We start from the raw sequence: 27839 nt of genomic DNA, 5'->3' as shown, positions 1-27839 counted from the left end.
ATGTACTCTTGGTGGACACTCTTAGGATTAATCGTTACTGCAAAAGATGAAGATTTGAAACTTCAATGTCTCAAAAAGCAGTATTTCACTAAGTAAACGGAAGGTTGAAACATCATCCTGGCATGGACATTTTCACTTGGAATTAAAATTTGGGGAAGAAGGAACCTTAGAGATCAAATCAAGGGGATTTTAAATTTTTTTGCATCATGGATTGAATTGAAAATCCGGTAAAACTTATAGACTTTTTTCTAATTTTAAAATGCATAAATAGGATTACAAAAGAATTCAATTATACTGAAATGCATCTTTCTATTATGTATTATATCACATATAATAAACATATTATACATATATATGTATATATGTTCATGACCTCGGGTGTTAAAAACTCTTGCCCTTCACTAAAAACATAAAAGGAAAGGGAAACTGTTGCTTGATTTTATTTTGAAAAAGGCCCACCCTGCTCATGATCAGTTCTGTTTTGGTAGAAAGGAAAATTAGGAATCTCTCCCAGTAACAAATGAGAATGAGCCATCATCACTTCCAATAATATTTTTAAAAAGTTATCTTGAAATGTATTACATCGCCTTTCAAATAATTACAAAACCAAATTGCTTAAAATCATTTATTTTTCTACAATACATTTTTTTTTCTTCAGGTCATAGAACATTATAATGTAGTCCTTTCTCCATTAACTTTCAATCACTGGAGAAACCATATTCCAATTTTCGCACTAGTCAACAAATGTGTTCTCAAGTGCCAACCCTGTGCAAGGCACGGTCCTATAGGACATAAGATTGCTCTCCCCTTGCAGCACTTTCAGAAAACATGGGGTTAGTTGCATGTACAGAAATAGCCTCTTCTATAAAATTTTCCATAAAAAAATAATGGGTATTTATTTACAAAGTTTGTAATACTACAAAGTAATATTTCATATTAGTTCAGATACCCTAATTGATACCCCATTAGGAAAGTAAAACTTGGATTTTTTACTCATATTTAAAATGGTTTAAAGCAGATAGTGGAATACCATATACAATTTCTAACAGACCTGTCCTCTGTGATGGTAAATCCTAACATTACATTTTTTATAGAAATTAAATGTCAAATCATAAGTCCTTAGACACCATTGATTTCTTAACAGCATTTTGGAAGATGGGGAGGGGGAACAAAAGCAAACTGTTTTGTTGCAGCTAAAAACAAGATGCATGAGGGAATGCGTAGCATTACAAATTTGCTGGAAGCCACTGGGTGGCTGGGTACAACAGTTGATGATTTTATTTTTTAGAGCTTGCATAAGGGTTATACCTGTCAAGCATTAATGGGTAAATTTGAACTGGAAAGTCTCAAGGGAGTATTTTGGCAGGCGATGATTCCAACCCATAAACAGCAGTTATGAGCAACAAAAACACCCCTGAAACCTTGACCTCATTTGTGATGGAGTGCAATGGCGCCATTTGCCACTGGCGCCCGACACGTCCCGGTGGACCTGGCACGCTCCTTTTAGGAGACTAAGCATCCAGGACAATCTCAACAGGTAAATGATTCTGGTAAATGGTGCATTTTAAAATCTACTTGTAGTCTGGGAGAAGGGTGTTGTGCTATGGCAGTAACAGGTAGCAATGCCGTTGCGAAGAGGGTGGCGACTCAAACAAACTACGCCAGACTCCTGAATTGTGCTGTGTAGAAGAAATCTGTAAGGTCTCTCAAACTACTTGAAAATGGGGATCCATCGCATTGCCTTTCAATGGAAAGGACAAATATGAGGGAGATCTCTGGAGTAACCCTTGTGTGATGAGTGCCTCCTTACTTGCATGATTTATTTATTTTTTCCTCAATAGCATTTTATTTTTCCAAATACATGTAAAGATAGTTTTCAACACACATTTTTGTAAGATTTTGTGTCCCAAAGTTTTCTCCCTCCTTCCCTTACCTCCCCCCTTTCCCAAGAGAGCAAGCAATCTGATATAGGTTATAAATGTTATAATATAGCTATAAAAATCCTTTTAAACATATTTCCATATTTGTCACGATGCTCTTGCAGGTGTTCTAACAGGAAGCCCTAAAAAGGAAGCTGTTGGTGTCCTTGTGATGGGAGTGTCTACCAGCACACTCCTAAGGATTCTCAGGGAAACACAATAAAGCACCATCTTGGTCCACAGCGGGTTCAGAACTTGTTAGTTCTTTTTAACTCTCACTCTATTTTGGCTGCCTTTCATCTCTTCATCAGCTCATCAACCAAAGGGTGAAAAGTCTATTAATCAGAAATGCACTAGTGGTATGAATTCTACAGGCCTCTTGGTATGGATTTGCATAAGAAATTATACTATGAATACAGATAGCAAATGTAAAATAGCATTTCCCAGAAATGGCTAATAATTTTTTTGGAGGTTGGGGAGGGATAACAGTTGTTATTTAGGGGTCTGGCAAGGAAATACTGAGGAGAATCGGAAGACCTGGTCTTAAGTACTAGACTGGTCACTTACTAGCTGTGTGTGACTGGTCAAGTTACTCTGAGTCCCAATTTCGGGGAGAATATAGCCATTTGGCCTTGTTCTCAGGGCTTGTATGAGGAACATCATGGTTATAGACTGCAGAGCTCTGCAAATAGAAGGCACCGTGCTATCTTGTTCTCCTGCCCCATCTTTTTCTTCTCAAACACGTTGTAAGGAAAAGTATATATTAAGAAGGCAAAATTGTGACGTTTGGAAAACTAATGTTACTGTTTAGTTTCAATGAAAACTAAGCAGAAATATTTGGCTTCCCACTTTGTGCCATCATCTTGGGGTTAGATAGAAGCTTCCTGAGTTTCGGTGGAATTTTGATTATATGTGTTCTGACTGTCATAACCTTGACTCTTTTTTTTCCTTAAGTTTCTCAAGGCAGAGACCATGGGATTCATGGCTGTATTCTTATAGTGGCTTGTACTGAAGAGGTACAAGGTAAATGAATAGTAATGTTTCTTTTCAGGCCTTGCACTTCAGGTTTTACATAAAATTTAATTAACCACATGGGTCTCTGATGGGATCCCTCAGTACATTCAAAGAGTTCAATGTGGAAAGCTACTTTAGGTAACTTGTCTTTATGATTTCTCTCTATTTCTGACAAAGCAAGTTCCTGTACAAGTTCAAGTAGGTTGTCTTTGCATCAAAATATTGGAACTGGACAACGGAATGATACACACTTTATGGAAATTCTTCCTTTTGATGTCACTTTCTACAGCTCCATCTGGGAGAAAACAAATGACGACTGAGAGTTTACTGATTAAGACTCAAACATATTGAAACATTTCTTGGTTTATAGATGCCGCAACTACTAGTCTGTTTTAAACAATCTATAATACTATTAAAACTTTCTAAAGATATCTAATTTTAAAATGGTTATGGTAATGCCTGAGAAATTATACAAATATATACGTAAGTATATGCCTGAAATACATTATAATTTTGGAATTTGAAGGGCCCTTTAGATAGCAGATTTTATGGAACTATTTGAAGTTTGGATTCTCAAATAAATCTAGTTTCATCTCAATCTGTGTTTATTGCCATAAATAATTTCTAAGGTCTTTTCCAACTCTTTATTTATTCACAAGTGGAATTTGTGCCTAGATTATACTGATTTATATTAATCCACAATGCCAAAGTTTTTCTTTGGTGAGAACCAACTGACTATGAAAGGTATATATTTTATATAACAGAAGTGCTTCTGAACAGGTGGCCATAAACAGAACTTTAGTAACCCAATCATAGTTTAAGTTCAAAACACTTGATAGTGAATTCTCTCCAAATTTATTTGGTGTTTATAGTTCTAATTTTCAGGTCACCCAGAGACTGCTCCTGGAGACAGTGCCAACCTCCTGACTTGTTTTTGAATGTGTAATATTCATCCTAGTTAAACTCTCCCTCACTTTTTGGAATATTAATGAAAAAACAAAGTTTTAAGTCTAGCTACAGCAACTCACTTAGAAGCAGATGCCACACCCATGCCAACCACAACAATTCTGGCCACAATTATTTCCCAGGATCATTACTTGACAGCTCCAAGTCCCTAGGTCGAGTAATCAGATAATTCACTACCAGGATCTTTGGCAATATACCGCCATGTTACATTGTCTGGGCAGTCACTGTTCCCAGAGTTATTTCCTCCTTTGCTAAATGAAGATATTGAACTGAGCGGTCTCTAAGGTCTTTTTCAGCTCACATTTATTCATTAAGGAGGGAGATTGGGTATATCGGATTATGTCTACATTGACAAATTTGTTCAAGAAATACTTGAACGAGTTGTCTGTGAAATCAGAGCTGTGAACACAGAGGGTGACTAATAACATCTCCCCAGTGCACACTGAAGTAGAGTCACTGCTTTATTTTCCTAATAGGGTAAGCAAACCTCTTCTGGTGAGAAAACTCCAGAATAAAATAGAAGGAAGCAAGTGAACATAGCCATTAATTACTTATGAAATTATTGAGGGAAAGTGTGTTCTCAAGAGCAGAGGGAAAAGGGGGCACATTTCTAACAGAACAGGGCAAGGAATGATGTAAAGACACAGGGCCCAAGTTCAAATCTGGTCTCTGCTCCTGACCACTTTTCTCATGTAGCAAATGAAACAACTGGATACGACCTTTCAGGTCCCTTCTGATTCTAGGTTATAAGGCCAGAACAACGTGCTCGAAAATCATTCCTTACTCCTATGTGGTCTACTCAACCATGGCAACAAGGCCATCCATCTTAACGCTTCCTGAAGTAGCTTGTGATCACCAGGACATAACATGGCTTTGAAGGGAGAGACGGGCTCAGACTTAGGGGAAACAAGTGTAAGTAAATCTGACTTCGATGCCCACCATGGCCTTTTTCAGGACATTTGGTGGTGATGGAGGGTGGGGGAGATAAACGTGTGAAGATTTTTGTTTTCTTTAGAAGTTCTTTTCTGTGCAAATTGCTCTGCAGTTTTTAAAGCTTCCTCCACAACGATGCTGAGCTCTTGTCAGACTGAGAGCAGAGTAATCACAGAGAAAGAAGCCCTTGGTTGTGGTGTACCTGAGAGGGCTGCCCTCCACTGTCAACAGGTAAAAGGGACAATCTACAGGGAAGGCTCCTTTAGAGCCAAAGGACCCCGATACTGGGCACTTTCTGAAAGGGGCCAAGACTTCCTTCACACACAAGAACCTAAATAGAAAGATGATCCAGCTCTCATATTCCTCTTCTTCCTCTCATTTGGCATGCTGGGGAGTTAGGTAACAATAACATTCCAACAAACATCCCCACTGGCCTCTTCTCGTCCTGGCGACAATTTAAGAGCGACCTGCGAGGGCCAGGTCTCCTCTCTGCCACTGACCAGCTGTGTGATTTTGGGCAAGTCCCTTAACTTCTGCCTCAGCTGCCTTAATAGAAACGTGAGCAGGTTATTATAGGCTCCTAAGACATCTTCTGGTCCAAAAGAATCTAAAGATTTTTGAAAAGACTCTTAACTGGCTGCCAGAATTTGCGAGATCTCCAAGTTACCAATTCAACAGGATGTTCAAAGATGGATGAAAGAATAATTCTGGAAACACATGGAGGTTTGATATTTGACCACGTGCTTTACTTTTAAAAACCCTGATAATTATGCAACAGGTCTAGAGATAAGGAACCTGGGTCTTGTGGAAACCAACTGTGAACACAGTGGCTTTTAAGTCTTTGTGGTAGAAACTAAAGCGATCCTGTTCAAGCCGGAGCTTTGGAAGCAGAGAAGGAAAGGAGGAGGCAACAGGTCCAGTGGAGAAAGGGGGAACAAGTATGAAATCTGAAAATTACACAACTATGAAAAATCATTTGTAGATTCTGGAAGTACCACACTTTTCCCTCAGGCTTTTCTTAGAGAGTACAGAGGGGCGGGGGTGGGGATGGGAGGGGCTGTTTTCATGCAGTCTAAATATTTGGAAGCTGTTTGAAGTGAATGAAAGAGTTTATTCCACCTCATAGTCAAAAGGCAGTTTTCTGTCCCTGGGTTTCACTCATCCCATCATCCTCACTCCAAATTTCTTAGTCACAGAAATAAGCAGTGTAGACTTGTCCCATATTTGAGGGAGTAGGGGGGCTTTTTGAAGTCTGCTAGCTTTATGGCCACTTTCTGTAAGCCTGCCTGGAAGGTCTTTTCCCAAATCCATGCCAAGATGACTTCTCTATTCAAGAAACTAGGACTAAGACATCATCATGTTATCTTCCTGATCCCTAAACTACCTAAACTTATAGTAATTACATAATTTTGACAGAACATTCCCTCCAGTGGATCAAGGACCTTAGTCCTTGTTTGTGGAGTTTCTGAGCCTTACTAAAGATCTGAGGCCATTCTAGGCGTTCACTGCACTACAAAATATTGACCCCTCCCCGCCACCCCCTTATAACTTAAAAAATATCCTATGAAGTATCCAATTTATAGCTAGGAGATCAGTAACTTTTCTAGGAGGACAGATACCAGAGTAAGCCATATGTATTAAGTCCCCAATAAAAGACAATATTCAAATCGCTTATTCCTTTGCCTCCCACAAAATTAACATTTAAAAGTAATTTCTCCTTTTATTGTCTATTGTCTGTCCTCTTCAAATTGAGGATATTTACAGCCCCCAAATTAATTTTCATATTAATATTATATATATTTCTTATTTTGAATAGTATAGGGTTTACTTTTATTTTTAATATTTTGGATAGCCACATGTTATACCACAATACAGAAGCTTTGGTTATTTCTCCAACTTAAAATGGTATCACATTGTGTCTATTTAAATGTCAGGTTAAGAATCTTGTGCATAGTTTCATATGAGTTCTCCAAACTGCTAAGATACTGGTAAATCTAATTTGTTTTTCTGATGTTTTAAGACATATAGAGAAGTTACCACTGGAAGATTTCAAATGGTTTACATTTGACTGTTTTCCTGGAGTTCAGATTTGATTTGAATGAGAGTAGAAAGAGGGCAGAGCTAAGGGATTCCTAGGCACATGGGTGGAATTTTGCTTTGATTTTTGGCCTTCTCCCTCTTCCTTACTCATAGCTTTAATACCACAATGAGAAATCTTTTACGTTTGTGATCTAAAGATTCTCTCCCCCTTGCACTCTTCCTTTTAAATAGCAACAGAATTCAATAATGTAGTATTCCTAACAGCATCTTTGGCTATGAAACACTCTACCCATTCTAAATCCAATAATTTGGAAGCACTTAACATTCTATGAAGTTTCTATGAAACTAAAATATGGGTCAGTTCATGAGAGATGCAACATACTCATTAAGAGGTCTAATGTAATTAAGAGGTCAATAGGAATAATGAAATGTAATGTAATAAAAGTGCAGGTGGGCTTACTTTACTGATTAGCATTTTTCAGATATTTTCTTTTATGACAAAACTGAAGTCAATTGCTTTGTTTCACAAATTTTTGACATGACAATATGAAATGTCAAATGAAATATAAGCAAGCATTTCAAAACTTGAGCTGTTTTTCTATTCTTATTTTAAATTTAAAAAAACAAAAACAAAAACAACCTGCCTGAATTTGCATTGGGTAATAGTTTGATTAAAGCTATTTCTAGTTTCCTTCCCTGTAAAATTCCAACGTCGTAGGCACTGGCAAAAGGCAGTGCTAGCAAATATATACATGGAAATGCTATTAGAGTTCTTTTGTCTTCCATAAATAGCCCTAATAAATTCTTTTGCTTGCATTGGCTAACTATCCTAATTCCAGTTTTTGAATGTGATAAGTTATATCTGAAATATCATTGAAGTAAAATTATTGAGCTGTTCTTCCTACCTCCTTGACAAATATCTAAAGTGGCTGGTAAGTGACACATATCATTAAACAGGCTTTCCTACTTCAAGAAAAGTCATCACTCAATACTACTTTAAGACTTCGATTTCTAGAGTCAGTTGAACAAACATTCTAGGTACCTCATTCATACAGTACAAAAAGCATAACTGTAAATGGTCATCTCAGCATTTAACAACAGCACAGCCAAACGATATGAGCAAGAGAAGTATTTTGGCTAAGGAATCTTCCTTGTTGCACTCTCAGTGCTGAGAAGGATGATGTGGGGGTGGGAGAAGACAATGGTCCCACATTTCAGAAGGTAGCTGAATTTCATTCACTTTGCAAGGTCTTCAGGGATTTCTTTACCTCAGTCATAGAGGCAAAGATACTTTGTTTGCGCTATGTCCTAGTGCTTTGTATGGCCCAAGTCTTCATTCGTACTATGTTAAACTTCATCCTAATCATCTGAATTCTGATGTCTTTAGTTGTGTTTCTGTCACTGAATACACAGTGCAAACAAAGGCAAGAGCTGAAGCAATCACATCAAGAATAAGAGCTCACACTAAAAACACACACGAGCAGCATTTTGTAAAATTTAGCTTTTCTACTGTCTTTATTCTGGGGATGAGGGATCCTCATCATCTTCATCTTCATCCTCATCATTGAAAGAACAGGGGGTCTCGCCTCGGGATTCAGAATAGTGGGATGTCGCGCTGCTGGATTGCTGACTGCTTGGGGCAAGGAAGTGCCCAGTTGCTAAGGCCACTTCAGCATCCAAACAAAACCCTTGGTTTACACTATTAAATAATTAAAAGAATACACACATGCATTAATTTCCAGGTAGAATATTTAAGCTTTGACTGATAACATATACAAATGAAAAAATGCAAATTTGGCTCAAACAAGACTATAGATAGATCTTTTAGTGAGCTTCTAAATATAAACTTTTTAAAAGTTATAATACAGACCCGTTGCTCTCTCTCCATAAATGACTCGGCTCTTTTTGTTCTGTGCATACTTTATAGAGATTTTATATGAATATTTTGGAAGCTTACCTTGATTGTGATAAATTGGAACCACTGGTCAGATCTAAATTTGGAACTGATTGGGTTGAATTCAAAAGAAGCCCCTGATTCAACCATGAAGGTCCTGTAGACATATCTAAAAAAACACAAAAAATAGGAAGTATATGTGGTGTAAATAAGGCTGATACTCTTACAAGTCCTACGAATGGTTGGAAAAGTAAATAGATAAAACTGACTTTAACTGAAGTTAAGAGGTTCTCCTAAATCTACCTATCATTTCTCTGAGAAAGTCTCTCTCGTTTTCTTTAGCACCTTTAAAAAATCTATGAGGAAAAAGGCAAATTAAAATTCTAAATGTGAGAAAGATTCCTTTTTTTTTTTTCCCCTAAAAAATATGGTTTGTCAATAGGCAAATCCAGGAATTGGTAGAAAGACAAATGATAGTCCTAAAACTTAAAAGTAATAAAAGAAAACTAAAATCCTCTTAAGTAAAAATAGGCAGTGTAAGAGTGTAAGAGGCAGTGTAAGGCTAGTGACATTAAAGAATTTAAATGGCCAAAGACTTATATTCACAAATTTGTGTAACATCAAGTTTACTTATATGTACAAAGGAGAAAGCCTTAGAGTAAAGAAAACCAGAATTCAAAGTTCTCCTTATGAAATGTAATGGGCATAAAACCTCTTCAGTTCCCTGGGCAACTCTCTAAGACAGTCAGTTGCAGAACAGCTGTCATCACATTGGCAAGTATGAAATGAAAATGAAATCAGAGTGTCACACTAAAAAGAAAAAAAGTTTTAACTAAAAGGATAGGAGACATATGGAACTATGGGGCTGAAAATTTATTTCTCACTCCTCCACAACACTATATGCTCTATGAAAATATTTATTCAATAAAGTCTGGAAGCATTTATAAGTTCCTTCTTTGTCCTAGGAATAAATATAAAAATTAAATGGTCCCTGCCCTCAAGATACTTATAATCTACTGAAGGAATACAACAGTAAATGCAAAAAAATCTGAGAGAAGAAAATATTTCTGATGATACTCAAATGTTATTAAAATGCTCATAATTATAAAAAATAATCTTTTTTCTGACAATAAGTAGAGAACCATATTATGTTCAAATCATAAGGGATCTCAGACATCATCTAGTTCTGCCTGATACTCACCTCCATTTTGATGAGGTAGAAAATTGAGGTCCAAAGGGACTGAACATCTTACCCAAATTTATAAAACTAAGTCATTGATAAAGGACATAATTTAGGAAATACAATGAAATTCCTGGGCAAGTGGGTTTTTATATAATGGATAATATACATAAATGATATGTGGGGAAAAACAACCCTCCTTTGAGGGTTTCAAAAAATGTTGTTTAAAAAAGGGGAGGAAACAAAGATTTTTGAAGTCACTGTTTGGGATAACCTGAAGCTATTTTCTACAGCAATTCAAGAACTTCTGCTACTCCAATTAGGGACTGGCTAGTGACATTAAAGAATTTAAATGGCCAAAGACTTATATTCACAAATTTGTGTAACATCAAGTTTACTTATATGTACAAAGAAATTTTCTTAATAAAATTTGGTATAACAGCCTTAGATATACCCATCTGGGGAACTCTGTTACTTGTGACATTAAATGTCTTCTACAAGTGACAATAAAAAAGCTGTAAATATCAGTTTCATTTTGTTACTGAATGTGAATATTCTTGAAACAGCTGATGATTTTGTTTGGATGGGAACTATTATCAAATGGTATTGTTCTCAGGTATCTTTGTCAGGGGCTATAATTTTCTTCTGTAGTAAATGCTGATTATAGATATAATTTAGTTAATCTGCAAAGTCAAGCTTTAGGTATGAAAAATTAAACTTTTCAAATTAAAGCAGAACTCAATTTAGAACAAAGATGATAAATGCCAATTTTAGAATTTTTAAGTTATCCTCAAATTAAAATAAATATTGCACTAATGTGAATAATCATTGATCATTCTGAAGCACTGTAAAGGCCACTGAGCTTAGAAGATGGTGATATTATTATTAACAATTCTTTTTGGATTTGGTTTATATTTTAAAAATAAACAATAAAGCCCAAACCAGCCTTTGTGTTTTAAAAAGCGAAAAGATACAGAGTACTTTAGAGATGCTGACTACCTAGACAGTCGATCACAATACAGTCTGTGCTTAAACATCCTATTAAAATGCTAGAAAAGATGCCAAAGGTGCTTTTATTCATCTTGCTAATGAAAAGCGGTGTAGCCAAACAACGTAGAGAAACATTGGACATGAAATCGAAAGCTGTATTTTCAAATCCAATAATACATTGCGTGTCCTTGAGAAATTCAATTATTTAAAAAGTCATCACATTCTTATTTCAACCCCTCGTTTATAAACTAGTGATAATAATACCCCTAACCAACCTCAAATGGCTCTGAGCAGTTTTGAAAGCCTTGAAGCATTATAGAAATGTAGACTATTAATTAGAAACTTTATTACTTTCTTTACTGTGCCCTTTTAATAGGAATACATCAACAAGTACATGGTTGGGGGAAGACAGTACAATAAAAATGGTTTGACCTCAAGGTTTCAAAAAAAATCACTTCTTCCTTTTTTTTTTTTTTGGCTGAAACAATTGGGGTTAAATGACTTGCCCAAGTCACATATCTAGGAAGTGTTAAGTGTCTGAGGTCACATTTGAACTCAGGTCTCCTGACTTTAGAGCTGGTGCTCTATCCACTGCGCCACCTAGATGCCCCAAAAGCATCACTTCTGATCGTAATAATCATTCTTGGAAGTCTCTTCTAGAGACTTCTCTTGACTGGAGGAAGACATGATTAAGATAAAAGAAAAATTGTCTGAGTAAAAATGATAGCATCTTTTCCTTTTAGAAATATTTCCTCTTCACCAAATTTAGAAAAGGGCATTCTCTGATGTAAGCTAAAAGACAAATCAGAAGTTTACTCTAAAACTTTTATGTCAAGACAGGAGGTTCTTTGATTTTGTCTGTTCAAGCTTGCTCCAATTATAATACAAAGGACAATGAGATCTATAGCCTATTATTGTGTATATAATTAGGATGCAAGTATTTTGTACTGTTGTTCTTATTTGACCAAGTAGATGTTTCTTCCAGGTGGATAGTTAAACAAGATGATTACACTAATTTCAACCTCATTTCCTCATAAAATAAATCAGACAGCTGCATAAGACTTATGGTATCAGAAGAATTGATTTTTGGTATGTTAAATAAAAACAAGTTTGAACAAGGCAGACAAACTGAAGCCATGACTCTCAAGCTTATCCTGAGATTTATGTAACTTTCAGTCAAAAAAGTTATTACTGTGTTGGGCTTGAAGCCAAGAATAGATGTGTTTGAATCTTGCCTCTGATACTTACTGTGTAACCCTGGGCAAGTAACCTAATCTCCTCATGTCTCAGTTCCTTCCTTTGTACAATCATGGACTTGGATTCAGTGGTCTCTGAGACTGAAGGCCCCTTTCAGCTCTAAATCTATGATCTTATGACCATACTTAAATATGTGACTAAATCTTCATTTCACTTTTGTTTTGAAATATTAGCAATGCAATCAGTAAATCATAAAACTGAATGACTTGTGCCAGTGTTCATTAATGCAGTATTCTATGACAAATCTGTTCCTTTTAAAAATCAAAAAGGAATCTTATTTGTACAAACTACAAAACAATTATTTATGTCCCTTTAGAACTGAAACAGCATGAATTTAAAAAAAAAAAAAAAAAAAAAGAGCTAAAAAGGCCATATCACACCCCAGCCAGTAGATGAGGTAAGGAACAAGTCAAAACAACAGGGCCTGCCTGCCTAATCTTCTGGGACCTATGAGAATGAACAGAAACTTGGGCCTAAAGTGATTCTATAAAAAAGCCATTGCCACTCTTCATTATGAAGAAATTAATAAGATCATTGGTAATCAGCACACTGTAGGCTAGTGGATATTGTTAGAATATAAGAAGGAAGCAGTGGACAGAGAATCAGGAAGAGGAACATTTGAATCCATCTCAGAATCTTTCAAGCTGTGTGAACCTGAGTAAGTCAGCTTTTGTTTTCTTATCTAAAAAATGCAGAGTATGTAAAATGTAAAACCAGAGCATGTGCTTTAGAAAGAGATTTTGAGGACCAAACTTTTTTTAAAAAGTATGTAAATTACTTTAAAAACCTTGTAGTGTTAGTTCATATTAAAAATTAGTACCACATTAAAGGTTTTTTCTCTTAAATAGATTAAATAGTCATTCTATCACATTACTTTCACTATCACTCAGTTTATCAAATTATTTATCATAGCAAATTTGGGCTAGGCTGAGGAGTTATCACACATTCTAAATTAGTCAAATCCTAAATCAGCGAGATTGTAAGAAAATAATTTCAGGAATAACTACTGCCTTTAAAGACACTTTTAAAGAATTGCACATATTTAACCTATATCAGATTGCTTGCTGGCTTAGAAGGGAGGTAAGGAAGAAAGGGAGAAAATTTTAAAACATAAAGTCTTATAAAAATGAATGTGAAAAACTACCTTTACATCTATAAAGGAAAAATAAAAAATACTGAAAAATTTAAAAATAAATAAAAGTTTTTAAAAATTAACATGAAGAGGCAGCTAGGTGGTACAGTGGATAGAGCACCAGCCCTGAAGTCAGGAGAAGCTAAGTTCAAATCTGATCTCAGACACTTAACACTTCCTAGCTGTGTGATCCTTAACCCCAATTAACTTAGCAAAAAAGTTAAAAAAATAATAATAATAAATTAACATGAAAAAAGACAGGCTTCTGTCAAAAACCAGACCTTTTACTCCTAAAGTCATTTACTTCAAAGAAATTTGTTGGTTAGGAAAACTTCCACACACTAAAAGATCATTCCTTTGAGTATCATATCCCTGAATTTAAGTCTGTCAACTTATCATCGGTTTAGAAGTATGAACAACAAAGTGAGTTGTACTTATCTTCTTTCTACTTATGTTTTCCAATTTTATAAACTCTGATGTTTGTCTCCCTTGGGCATTCATTTATTCATATTCAAGATTTTAAAAATCTGTCCTCATGCAGAAATCCTATTCTTTATTTTCTTTTTATTATTCATTAGAGAACTCTTACTTAAATGGCTACTGCTTAAATGGCAACTGGAAATGACAGGAAATTGAAAAGGCTTGGAAAAGTTACTGAATTTTAATCTTCTTAGGGAAAATTATTCTAAAACTTCTTACCGGTGATATATCCTTCTAAAGCCTTTGGCACCAATGATTTAGCAACTCTCAAGTCCTCAAGTGAACATTTGCCTGTTTCCAGGCCAAAAGACATTCCCATCCGTTTCAATACTTCTATATCATCATGGATCTCAAAAGTATTGTCAAAATTAAAAAGATACTCGAACCTGCATCAGAGAAAAGATTTACTTCAGATTTTTTTATGTATGAGATTTATTTTCATTGTGTACATTACACAAAGCAAAAGAAATATAAATAAATTTTTAAGAAAGAATAGAAACAATGTTGTTAAAATTCTCAGTTGTAAGAGTCATTCAAGTGATATTCATGAAACCAACACCTCTGAGGGGCACAAATAATTCAGTTATCTGTATAAAACAACTTTCCTTTAAGGAAAAATAGTAAAGCATGTGCTCATTAAGCATAAAAACTTAAGAAGCTTTTGTTTTTTAAAAGCTCATAAGGCTGAATTATGCTTGGGTTTTACTTATTCCAAATCCAGTATATATAATCATTTGTAAAGGCTATACTCTATTACAAAAATAAAAAATAAAAATAGTGAGAACAGTGGCAATAATTTCCCCCTTTTATTTTTCAATTTAATCTATTGTGAGCTGTTCTTTAACTAATTAAACACATTTTTTTGGTACTTTGTGCTTTTTGTTTTCAAAAGTCAAGTGTTGAATGCCCCATAAATAGAAACATATCAAATATCTAGAAATCAATTCTTCTACTTATGTACTCCTTCACAAGTTAGCTGATTATCTAACTTTATACTTTTGGCTCAATATTTTTCTTAGTTCTTATGACTAATAGTATTATCATGTGCACACACAGGCTATTTTTCTTTGTTCTCTCTTTGGTGCACATATGATAAGCAGGACAGTTTTTGTAAAAGGGCTTGAATGAAGGCATTGAATCATTTTAGTTCTTTGTGTGTAAGACCACACTCTCCTAACATCATTACCACCAATAGAGGTAACTTGGACAATCACAACCTTAATACAGAAAATCTCCAGCAAAGATTAATTCTGTAGGCATCATCAAAAGTCCTGAGCACAATCGATTTTCAAAGGACATTAACAGTGGTTGGCACATAGCAGGTGACCTGAACATAAACATTTATTATAATATAATCACACATTTAGGTGACATTTCCAATCATAGGAGTCAAATAAATGCCGACTGGGAAAAATGAGCATAAACTGTTGTGTTCAAATAATATGAGGTAAACAGTTTGGAAGAAAGACAAAAAACAAAATCCAAAGAAAACAAATGGAGAGTAGCCCAATATCAAAATTTAACAGTGCATACTTTCTATATTTATTATTCACTGAAAATGCTTTCTTCCAAATTTAGGGGAAAACATAATGGGTAAAAAAAAAAGGCATCCACTAATGTAATTGAATGACACAGTTTTTAGGCTTATGTTATACTAACAAGCTTTAAGAGGCTTCTGAACATTGTTCCAAACTCTGAAGAGTCATTCTTAAAAGTGTACTAATATGTATGAAAATCTTGCTAACTGTAGAGAAGGTAAACAAAGTCTAAAATTTTCTTAGGTCCATAGTTTTCAAAGTTTCTGCCATCTCCTTCATTTTCAAATACACTACAAAGAGCAACAAATGAAACATTTTATAGGGTATAATGTACAGATATAGATATGATCTGTCAGTGATAAGTAGAATGCTGATATCTTCCAAAACACAACAATGGTTTTCTTGAAAGACTTACTGAAGAGAGGTTGATTTCTAATAAATCATTTTAATTTTTCCAAGTATGTGAAATGCCATTTAAAGTATGTCCATATTAGGGACAGAATTGTATACTGACTCTTATAAGCCCTGCAACTTCAGGAAGTCAACATACACAGAACAAAAGTCCTCAACCTGCGTACGTGCTTTAGGCTAATGTGAAACTTTTCAAACCATATCATATATAACCATGTGATAAATAAAAACAAGGTTAATTTGAAATGTGCAAAAACACCGGGGTGACTGGAAAGAATTCAGCTTGACAATTCAATAGAAAGATCCTAAAGGAAACTTGCTAAGCATTTTAGCACTGCTTTATAGCTAGACAAAACTGTGTAAATTATAATGATTCCATTTCTGTCATTGTTAATTAAATTGATTCTAAAAAGGTTAATCTTGAACAATCAAGATTCAAGGAAGAAGATTCTATATATGTGGTTTCTCCTAGATTTAGCATATTTCCAAAGATCATATCAATGAATATAATATAGAAGTAATGTATGTACTCACATAAATTTGGGGGAATCTAAATACTATAGTATAAACTCTAGTAACCAAATACCAGAATATACTACAATATATTCTCAGACAATATGTCAAGTAACTATTTTGTTACTGCTGCCCTTAAGGTTCTTCTCTTTGACAAGCATTTGTTAAATGCCTCCTGTGTTTTAGGCATTTGTTGATAGCTAGTAAGAAAAGAAAAAACAAAAACAAAAAATGTTTTACCTTCAGGGATAATCTACCTCCCATCTCCACATTCAATGATTTTCATGCAACGGAACTGCATTCACTTAATATGAAAGTATAAAATATACATGTCTTAATAGTATCAAACAATCAGAGACCGGAAAAGATCAAACACAGACCTGATTAGGACTGATAAGGAAGATCACCTATAACATCACTAAATACATAGCTATCCCGAATGTCCCTAGGAGAGTGCTTATGACAGGAGCTCATAGCCTCCCTGGGCAGGCAGACCATTTCATTTCTGGTTCATTTTAATTGCTAAGAAGTTTTTCCCCATTTTGAGCTGAGATTTGTTACCATTGCTCCTACCGATGCTTTCTGGGGACAAAGACAACAAATTTTAAGCTGTTCCAAAAGACAGGCCTTTCAAGTCTTTGAACAACAGTTTTAGTCCTCACCCAGCATGTTTCTCAAGATGTCTCACCAGCCTCCTCTGCACCTGTCTATTTTGATCTCCTTCCTAAAACGTGATGCCTGAGATAAGCACAATGATACCAGGATGGTCTGACCTGGGTGGACGACCGGCAAACCTGTCTTTCTCATGTGCTTGACCTATGAGGTCCTCCTGGAGCCTTCTCACACTTTCTTGGCTGCCCAATCCTTCTGCGGCTTCACAGAAGTGGCAGTCTACTACGAGTCTAGATAGAGACATAAAGTAATACGGAGACACATTTCTATCACAGCACAGGGAATCAAAGTCTCTCCTCTATTTACTATGTGATTTGTGCTGGACACTCTCTCAAACTGAACTGCCAGAATTCAAAATCTCTGGCAGAGAGGGCACCTCCAGAGCCCGAAGGCCAACCTAAAAGTCCACTTTATGGAGTGGAGCATGTGGGGAGCTTTCCTGGCACAAGGCACACACTCCCCAGAGGTCAGAAGGGCTTGCTCAAGAAGAGTGCTGCTGTCAATGGTGGAGAAGCCGGCACATGCCTATCCAGCCTGGCATGCCCATACCCAAGAGGGCGCTATGCTCTCCAAGAGAGCAGAAACACTGCAGTGCACAGGGGGCTCCCACCCAAATGTTCTAACAGGCTACTGGTGTCTTTTTGGGCTCATCCTGAGGTCACCCTGAGACAAAGCCATAATCAAACACAAACATCATGATGTCATTGGTTCCCTTCGGGTACCAAGGACAGAGAACGATGTGATTTTCTAAATGCTCGTCTTGTATCCCATGATAAAGACGGAGAACCAGAGGAGGCTGCACAAGCAGCAGAATGATGCGACCTGCCATCACTTCCATGGGCAATGTCCCGTGTCATCAGCGGGCATGAGTCTCCGACACAATCTGAATGTGCATCAGCTTCCCCAAATGAAACCCCCTACCCTTTTATTCACACTTACTTGTCACTTGAGATGCTGCAGTCTATGACAGTTCTTTTGCTTGTATTGACAATTATAAAAGGTAGCTGTATTGTAGAGTTCAGAGCTGGCGGGCCCTGGTTCTGCTGTTCGTTCTGTCGATTTCTTTGTACTAGATTTTTAAAAGCTATTTGCTATACAAAGTAAGAATAACAGTCAAGAAATGTGATTAACTTCATGTGATATAGAATATACTTAAAATCAGACAGTTAATTTAGATCATCAGTTCTTTAAGATACCTACACTGATATACATGTAATAAGAACAACTTACAACAAGAATTTATTAGAGAAGAATAACCCAGTGTCCATATTTCCACGAGGAAAAATGAATCCTAAAAATTGTTTTAGTCACATTGTGATTTCAAAAGGAGATCACAAAATCTAAATTCTTTTGAAAACTTAATAACATTAAGTTAAACAGTCATTAAACACTTATTTAGCACCTATTACATGTCAGGCACTGTGCTAAGCTAGGTGCCATGGAAGACAGAACATTGGGTCTGGAGTCAGAAAGAACTGAGTTCAAATTCATCCTCAGATACTTCCTAGCTTTATGACCCCGGAAAAGTCCTTAACTTCTGACATTGTGAAATGGGAATAATAATAGCACTTACTTTCCAAGGTTTTTGTGAAAACCAAATGAGATAATATTTGTAAAATGCTTATCACAGTGCTAGCCATATGATAGGCCCTTAATAAATGATGAGATACAAAGAAAGGTAAAAGACTTTATGCTCTCAACGAGTTCTTAATCTAAATGGGAGACAACATGCAAATAACCATGTACAAAAAATGCTATAAATTATATAATGTCTAATATATATATTAGCTGGTATATTGTACTATTGTACTAGCTGGTATATTGGTATATGTATTAGCTGGTGTATTGTATGAAGAGTTTTGGTTCACTGGTCCCAATGTTATGTACTTTGCTAGTTGTATCATGTTATTGACATATCTAATAAAAAGAACTGGTCTAATGATATACACATGTATTTTGCTGTAATGTGTACTACATGTACCATTTGGAACATACATGTATAAATTCACAAGCAAAAATAGCCAAACATGGTTGGGAAACAGAAGTCTGGGGGTTAAAAAAAAAAAAGTACCATTTTATGGGCTGTTTCTTGATATGACCATATTATGAGGGTGGTGGTTAAGATCACCTCACCTTTTTAGTGAGGACAGTGGCTGATCCCCACACTTCTGATGATCTTTCTCAAAACAACAACAAAAATCCAGTAAATATACTTAGTTTTCCTCTCCCCTGCTGCTCACGGCCACAGGTGCCAGACCTGTATCCTCTTCCTCACTCTTGATCTCACTGGAATGATTTAGATTTATATTTTGTGGAGATAAGAATATCTGTGCTCCCTAGATCATGGGTTTGTTAAAGATACTTTGTAAATTGTAAGATACCAAATAAATTACTTTTATATTATTACTAGTCTATTGATTGCAGTGGAAATAAAAAAAATAAAATAAAAAAAAAAAAAAGGAAAAGCAACAATGGGAACTTTTTTCCAATTGGCCTTTGTAGCTGAATATCTAATAGATAGATTGCACAAGACAAGAGATCTTTCCTAAGACCAATTGCCATCCATTCTATTTAGCATAAATCAGCAAGAGCCTGCCCAAGGCCATATCCTTAAAATAGCACCTTCAAAGTAAGTTGTGAGGTTAAAAGCAGTCAATTTTAAACAATTTTGAGTGACAGAATTTGAAATGACAAGTGTGGTTTTAATGTTTTGAGTTACTTCCAGTAAGACAATGCCATAGCCAATCCTTGATGTACTATAGAAGGCATTTGGAGACAATGAGAAGGTAAATGAAAACTACAGATAACTGTGCTAAGATACATGAATGGCTATAAGGTATAAGACTTAATAAGAACTGAAATGAAATGAAGACAAATGAAAATTAAGGTGAGAAGTGGGAAAGACAGCAGCTTAAGAACTCTTAGCATATCGTGTGTACGAAGAGAAAGAAGAGACAAATTAGAGGTAAGAATATGTCTGTCTCTTGCTAGGCTATAAATACTGAAGTGAATTAAGTAATGATCAAATGAAATATCTCCCAAGACTTTAGAATAACAATTAAGTAATTGTTGATTTAATTCATAAACTCATTATTTATCCTGATCTTCACTAAGGTTTTATTATCATAACACATGAGCCATTTAGTAACAACTAAATGTAACTTTTCCCCCTCAACTGTTTTCTATCTTTATCTATTCCTTTATTTTACTTTTTCATTTTTTGTTATGTTCTTTCTTCAGACATAAAACCAAGAAGATAAAATAAGTGAGAATCATTTGAAATATTAATCAAATTCCTGCAGAATTACATTTACCTATGCCACACATATTAGATTTTTAAAAAGCAGAAAATAAACAAAAAGCTGCTTTCAGTAAGATTGTTTCTTTCATTTGTGAGGATGATTGAGTGGGCAGTAGAAAGAGAACCAGATCTGGAGTCAGGAGACCCAAGTACAAGCCTTGTGTGACAATGGGCTAGTCATTTAATATTTGTGACTCTTTTCTCATCTTAAAAACTTAGCAATAATATTTATTCTTTTCTATCTCATAGATTTATTGTGAGAAAAGTATTTTATAAAATTTAAAGGACTACAATAAGGTATTATTATTACTATGATAAGTCAGTAAATTATAAGGAGAAATCAAACAGATAAAGAATATTTTGATTATTCAGAAAAATAAATGATTAAATCAAGTAATTTAAGTCTGATTTATATATTTTTCTACATTTTAACATTTTTTGCAACCAATAATAATGGCTAAGAATTTCTGCTGAGAAAGACAAGTCTTAAAGCTCTTTTTGAAGTTTATCTGATTGTAGAGAAAAATGGCATTATTGTACTGTTCAAAGTGCATTTTTTACACCAATTATAATAATCAAAGGCAAAAAAAGGTTACTCAGGCCAACCTCCTGGTGACTCTAACTCACATGGTTTATACAAAGATTCTATTATGTTCAAAAAACATCCAAACCCCTATTGGTGATCCAAAACAATTACAAGTACAAGGATCCTTATTTAAATGCTAAATTTCTTTTTCTTAAACAGAAATGAACTTTAAGTTCTGATACTTCTATGCCAGAGTCAGGGAACTCTTCTATGACTCTGTACAGTCTTAAATTGTACCTAGTATCAACAGTGGTTTATATCCAGAATGACAGCAGGGATTGGTAAAACATTTATATTTCTGTGTAAGTCATTCATAGAGTGAACAGATTCCTTTAAGAAAAAAGCAAGTATGCATTTTGTTTTCCTTCTCATTTTTAAAAAATTTTTGATCTGATTTTTCATGTGCAGTGTAAAATTGTAGAAATATTATAAAAACACAGGTTTTGCACAGGTTTAACATATATTGGATTATTTGCTGTTTAGGGGAAGGAGGGAAAAGGAGGGAGAAAAAAATTGTAACACAAAGTTTTGCAAAAGTGACTAATGAAAACTATCTATGCATATGTTTTGAAAATAATAAGCTTTATTTTTAAAAAAAAAAAAAAAAAGCAAGATACATTTCAAGAATCACTTCCAGAGGCCAAGAGGCAAAAGCAGGCTGAAGCTAGAGTGGGGTTGAAATGCCCCTGGACAGAGAGGCCACTACTGCTCAACATAACTCCATTCCCTATGCATCTCTAAGTCAACAATTATGAGTGTTCTACAGAGAAAGGCAAATCAGTGGAAACAGAACACACACACACACACACACACACACACACACACAAGAATGGACATATCACACCCACGTACCTGCAATAGAAGTTCCTGCAGCTGAGCCCTCTTCTGCTTTATCCGCTCTATTCGCCGTTGTTTCTCTATCTTTAAAACATAGAATACATATAACATCAATGTAAAGAGACTAAAGAATAAGCATGTGCCTCATCTTCCTTACTTGTCCCCTTTTCTATGACAGCAAGAACTTTCTTTTAATAAACAATTCATTTTAATAATGGCCTATCACTCTATTTCTTGATAACACATGAGCAGGCAGGGCAGTATAGTATTTGTCATCAATAAATCTTTAAAGGTACTGCTAAAAAATAATGTTTTGGTCATGTATACTTATTGTGTATCTAAGTTATATTTTAATATATTTAACATCTACTGGTCATCCTGCCATTTAGGGGAGGGGGTGGGGGGGTGGGAGGTGAAGAATTGGAACAAGAGGTTTGGCAATTGTTGATGCTGTAAAGTTACCCATGTATATATCCTGTAAATAAAAGGCTATTAAATTTTAAAAAATAAAATAAAAAAAATAAAGGTACTGCTAAAATTTAGTAACTAGTAGAGTATAACATATCCAATAGCATAATGGCTGAATAAAATGACATAAAAGTTAGCTCCATTAGCAAAACTGGTAATAAAGATGAAACTGTCTCTATCATTTAATCTAAGAACCAATACTATGTGACAAATCCCCCATTTGCAGACAAGATCCTCTTTTTTAAAATTTCACAGATTCCCCACAAAGAACAGAAAAGTTATTTACTTTGGCTTGACACTTCTATCTTCTTGCTTGTATAAATACATTTCTCTTCCAAGGCCCCACCAAATGTCATTTACTAGAATTGCTGGCCTGTTCTGTGCTGTTTATATGCATTTAGACCTAAGTTTATGTTGTACAACTTAATTATCATCAGAACACTTAAGTCTTTCTTATTTCCAATCTCATTTTTTAATATAAAATAATAATTTTTGCTTAAAAGGCATTCTGATCAACTTAACTCTTTGAGTTTACTGACAGCAGTCTATCAAAAGAGGTCAGTTAAAGTTCTCTAGCTATGTTGGAATAATTTTTGCTACCAAATTTGTCTTAGAACAGGTAAGGAAGGTCTTCATGAAGAAGCTGGGGTTTTTTGTTTGTTTGTTTTAAAGAAAAATATGCTACAAAATTAATAAAAATTCAGAGAAAATATTCTCTTCTTTTAATTTGTACATGTCACAATTCTTTGTTCCTGTATACAGACACATTTTTAGATTTGCTGGGGAAAATGAGCTGAGAGAAACATGAAATCAATCTTAATTACCTCAACAGCTATATAATTCGCTCAAGTTATTTATATTTACAGCCATTAGAGTAAAATACCTCAACATGCCATGACAAAGTTTAATTCAGGAAGGATTTTCTTAAGCTTCTGCTTTAATAATAGGGCATAACTAGAATAAATAGATGTTTTATATTTTAAATGTGTTACAGGATAATTTTAGCTTTTTATAGGTATGGGTTTCAAAAAATTCAGACAAGACATATGTTATCCCTTAAGACTAAAAAGGAAGTAGGTTCAAGAAAAGAAAGAAGGTCACTAAAGCATCTCTTAAAATGCACAGAACAGAAGGAAGTTCAGAAGGAAACAGATAAGTAGAACAGTTTGAAAGTAACATGTTGAGTTTTATATACTTCAGAAAAACAAGTTATACATAATAAATTCAAAATTTTACACAGAACATTTGTATTTTCTTTTCTATTTTATATGTGGAAATTTTCATTTTTTGGATATTCATTAAATTTTTAAATACTGCTAATAAGAAATAGGAAATACTTTAAAATATTCTCAAAATTAGTAATTATCATATCATATTTTTTAAAATATTCTGCTATTTTGAATTTCTTTTGTCCTTTCAAAATGGTCTTCTAACATACTCTTTCTTCTTTCAAGATTCAGTTCAACATGAACTTCCCCTTCTATCTGAACCTCAACTGCTAAGACCCTACTTCTTAAACTACTTTGTATTCATTTGCATTTATTCTCTCTATAATTTCCATATATATGTGTATGTGTGTATATATATATATATATATATATATATATATATATATCTGCTTTTTTCCCAATCAAAATTATAATATTCTTGTGAATAGGGGTTTTGTCCATGTATTGTATTTTTATCTTTGGCATCTAATATAGTGACTAGAACATAATATGTCCTTAATAAATGTCAGGTGACTGATTTCTAAATGATGATTTTTTAAAATAAAAATTTATGGTAGTAAATTAATAAGCATAATGGTGCTTTAAGGTTTGCAAAATCCTTTACAAATGTGAGGTCATTTTATCCATACCTAGAAAGGAAGTGCTATTTTCTCCATTTTATAGATGAATACTATTTATTCAACAAGTTATAGCTTATTTTTTCTAGTGTCTATAGCTATGTAAGGGTTAACATATTCTCTAGTCAGCTGTGGATTGATTTGCAGCAGGCTCACCACTCCTTCATGACTAAGGTTGAGAATAGGATGAGCTGACCTGATGGTACCAAGAAGTGCTACTGACACAAGTATGCAATCAATCTGGGCGTCTTCTATGTGGACATGTAACATGTCTAATATAAACATAAGATGGCCTTGGCAAGGAATGCCTATATATGGAATCATACATCACAAACTAGACAATTTTATAATTGTGTTGCCATTAACAGATAGGTACTATTAGTTTTTCCTTAATGTTAATGTCTAGTTAGAACGTAACCATGGAATGTAAACTAATTAATTTAGAGATATCTGTTGCTATTGATATTGATACTGAGTGTATGAACCCTCACTCTCATATCAATAAATAGAATTCATTGATAAAGCTCTCGCCTGTCCTGCATCATACTTTCTCCTCGATGAGGCCCACCCTTGAGTTGGTCTCATCAATTGATAATTCTTTATTGCCCAACTATATTTTCAATTACACTTATCTATTGGCTTTTCTTACATAGCTTTTAGAATTCAATATAAAATACTAAATAATTGTGAAAATAATACAAAGTATAAAGAAAATATAGATAACAAAAATATATTTTAAAATTAGATGAAAATTATTCTTTCACAAATTAAATAAGAAAATATAAAGTGATCTGGTTTAAAAACAAATCATCTTGCTCTTACCTCTAAGTTTTGACATTCCTGGGCTGAATTTGTAGGAAGCCCAATCCATTTTATTTCTTTTTTTTCCTTTGAAATTATGTTCATTGCCATTAGCACATTGAGGGCATCATAAACTCTTCGCCTAATATTCTTCTGATCATAAGCCTGCTAAAAAAGGTTTCATTAAGCCAGGAAATTTATATGAAGGCAGAATTTTTATTTATGGTATGACACTGACAAAAGAGAAAGAAATCTGTGAAAAATTACAATGGAGGACAAAAAAAAAACTCATAGCACTATGATAAAATTATGAAGTATTGTATTTTTATTTGTGAAAACTGGAAACAGGAAATAAAAAGTTTGAAAAATAATGGTATAAAGGAAAAATTGTTCAACATACACCCACCGTTCACAGTAGCACTTTTTGTGGTGGCAAAGAACTGGAAACAAAGTAGATACCAATCAACTGAGAACCAGCTGAACAAACTGTGATATATAAATGCAATGAAATGTTACTGTGCTGTAAGAAAAGACACATGAAAAATTCACAGAAGCATGGAGGATTTATATGATATGATACAAAATGAAGCAAGAAGAACCAAGAAAAAATATTACATGCAATGACTATAACCCATATAAATAGAACAGAAGAACTGAAACTGAATACTAGAATTAAAATAGCTAAAGAGGTAGGAATGGAACATTACATACATATGTTGTTAGACATTCTTAATGTGTTGGTTGATTTTACTAAATGACCTTTCCTCCCTCATTCCTTTTAAATCTTTGTTTTAAATGGTTGCTCACTGAGTAGGAGAAGTGGGAAGAATACATTCAGAAATAAAGGAGTTACAAATATGAAAACATTTGTAATTTTTTTTTTTTAAGAGAGCAGGCTGGATTATGGATAAGCCACTCATTTTTGGGGAGCATCATTAATTCTCTCAAGATTATTACTTAGTGGATGGGAAAAATCAGTTTATTGAATGGATTTCACAAGATATCTAGCTAATGAGAAATCTGTTCCTTTTGTATTTGCAGATTAGGCCCAACAACTAAAGCATATACTCCTGCTGTATGAATGCCAAATAATTTCTCGAGACATCACCTTAAAAAAAATACTAGTGATGGCAAAAGTCAAACTTCTGGGTCAAAGGCTATGAATTTACACCTCTAGGTTCTGGTGAAGTACTGGATAATATCCTTATTCTCTTCAGTGGGAGTTAGTATACATGGAATAGAAAAAGAAAAAAAAAAATCATGGACTGGTTAACAGAAATGATGAATCTTACTAAAGTCTTTGAAAAAAAAAAACCCAACTCTTTCCTAGAGAATAGAATCAGATTATTTTTAATGATAAATAAGACAAGCAGTTTATTAATGTTAAATGTAAGATTAGACACATAAACATTCACAATGATATCACTGTAAACTGAATATATACTAATGGAAAGCAGTAGACTTATTTATTTCTTTATTATATATTCAGATGTCCTATTTTATCAATGAATATAGAGAGTATATAATTCTATAATTAAATCAGTTTAAAACTTGAGAATAGTGAGATTTATAAATTTTATGGCACAGTATGGTAACATTTAATACTACAAAAATTGTGGCCTTTTTATTTCCACCAAAAGAGATAACTAGTGTGAAAATTTAGCTAGTAAACATGGAAATTATTTTTAAAATAATTATAACAGTGAAGATTTTATTTATAAGGAGAGATCTCAAATAAATATAATCATTTGAGGGCATTATAATCTGTTTATTTTGTTAAGTAAAGGTAAGGTATTATAAACTATAGATTAAAATTGGATAGACTGTTATAAATTTGTAGTTAACTTTAAAAGGAGGTTTATGGGAAATTAAGTGTTTCTTCTATACCTGCCAAGAGCCAATCACAATAATAATGTCTTCTTCTATAAGCAATAAATATTAATGAGAGGAAGTATTTCTTTCATCTTTCAAATCATTTTAGGGCATTAGTTGACACTTGATTATACAACATTGACCAACAAAAACATATTATCTAGAAAGGAAGTTAGGTAAGCTTTGGTAGAAAGCTGTTTAAATGCTAAAAAGTAGATTCAGTGCTACCACTGAATTTCTTTAGGCCAAATCATCCTTGAAAGGTGACTCAGGGTTGAGAAAACCTTTGATTAAAGATTGAATGAAGTGAACTGTGAAAGCTGTCTCATAAGATGGAGACAGTGTTCTAAGAATGAGTTAAGGTCGAAGGTCGGCTGTGCCCCAGGCCCAAGTCTCCTCCAGAGTTCACGTGGTTTACAAAGAATGGAACCATATAGGCCTTTTCTTTGTGAGACTAAGTTGGGGCCATCTTGGCATCAAAACTCCCATATAAGGTAATTTAGTAATCCTAAAGACGTGGTTGGGTTAAAAGTTGTTTTTCCTCGTTTATGACTTAAAATGTGAGGTCATTTGTTCTGACTAATCAGGGCAAATGCCCAGCTTATGGGGGGTATTAAGCCAGGGCCCTATGTAATCCTAGTTTGTTAACTGGGCCCTGTCTCTCCTTGCCTAACTGCTTGTGGGGAGAGGGCTGCCCTTTCTCATGAGATCGTAATAAAATTCCTTTCGGCTTTTACCTTGAGATATCTCCTTAATTTACTTGATTTATTTGAGCTGATGGTCTTGTCCCACAGTTTATGGGGGCTCATCTGGGATCACATGACCTGGTAAGTGGGTGGAGTCTGAGTTAGCAGGGCCACACCCTACCTTGCTTTAGGCTGCCTGTGAACTTCTGGATCCTTTCTGCTTCCAAGGTCAAGTAAACCAAAGAGAAGAGACTCAGGGCAAAACAAAAGTCAGTAAAGCCATACAAATCTGAGTGGTTGGGATTGGATGGCAGTCAGTCAGGCAACTTTTGTGCACGGGATGCCAAAGCATAAGTGTGACCTGGAAGACCCTGGAGTCAAGAGTTACAGACTCTGGAGGGGTGCTTTGGGCAGGATAGGCTTTTTGGGGCTGGAGGTGACTCCACAGAATTGGATGTGGGAGACTGAAAAGTCTTGTCAAATATTCAAAACGGGAGGGTTCA

General features: G+C 34.6%; 1 protein-coding gene across 28 annotated transcripts in view; it reads right to left on the bottom strand.

The window, feature by feature from the left end:
* Positions 1–2399: 2399 nt before the first annotated feature.
* Positions 2400–27839, bottom strand: part of TFDP2 (transcription factor Dp-2) — a 153360-nt gene continuing 127920 nt past the window's right edge. For 17 of the 28 annotated variants that reach the window (XM_031957828.1, XM_031957847.1, XM_031957853.1 and 14 more), the window contains 6 exons: positions 24800–24943; positions 21679–21747; positions 17879–18030; positions 14025–14191; positions 8830–8935; positions 2667–8571 (listed from right to left, as the gene is read on the bottom strand). In XM_031957828.1, coding sequence (XP_031813688.1) covers positions 8388–8571; positions 8830–8935; positions 14025–14191; positions 17879–18030; positions 21679–21747; positions 24800–24943 — 822 coding nt within the window. In that variant the 3' untranslated portion in view covers positions 2667–8387. Of the gene's footprint in view, positions 8572–8829; positions 8936–14024; positions 14192–17878; positions 18031–21678; positions 21748–24799; positions 24947–27839 lie in introns of all 28 variants that reach the window. The other 11 variants (XM_031957827.1, XM_031957832.1, XM_031957829.1 and 8 more) reach the window with 4 other exon arrangements.

This window comes from Sarcophilus harrisii, chromosome 3 (assembly GCF_902635505.1).
Source record: "Sarcophilus harrisii chromosome 3, mSarHar1.11, whole genome shotgun sequence".
NCBI classification, from domain to species: domain Eukaryota; kingdom Metazoa; phylum Chordata; class Mammalia; order Dasyuromorphia; family Dasyuridae; genus Sarcophilus; species Sarcophilus harrisii.
Note: the sequence above shows the minus strand (reverse complement) of the source record. Positions and strands in the feature narration are given on the sequence as shown.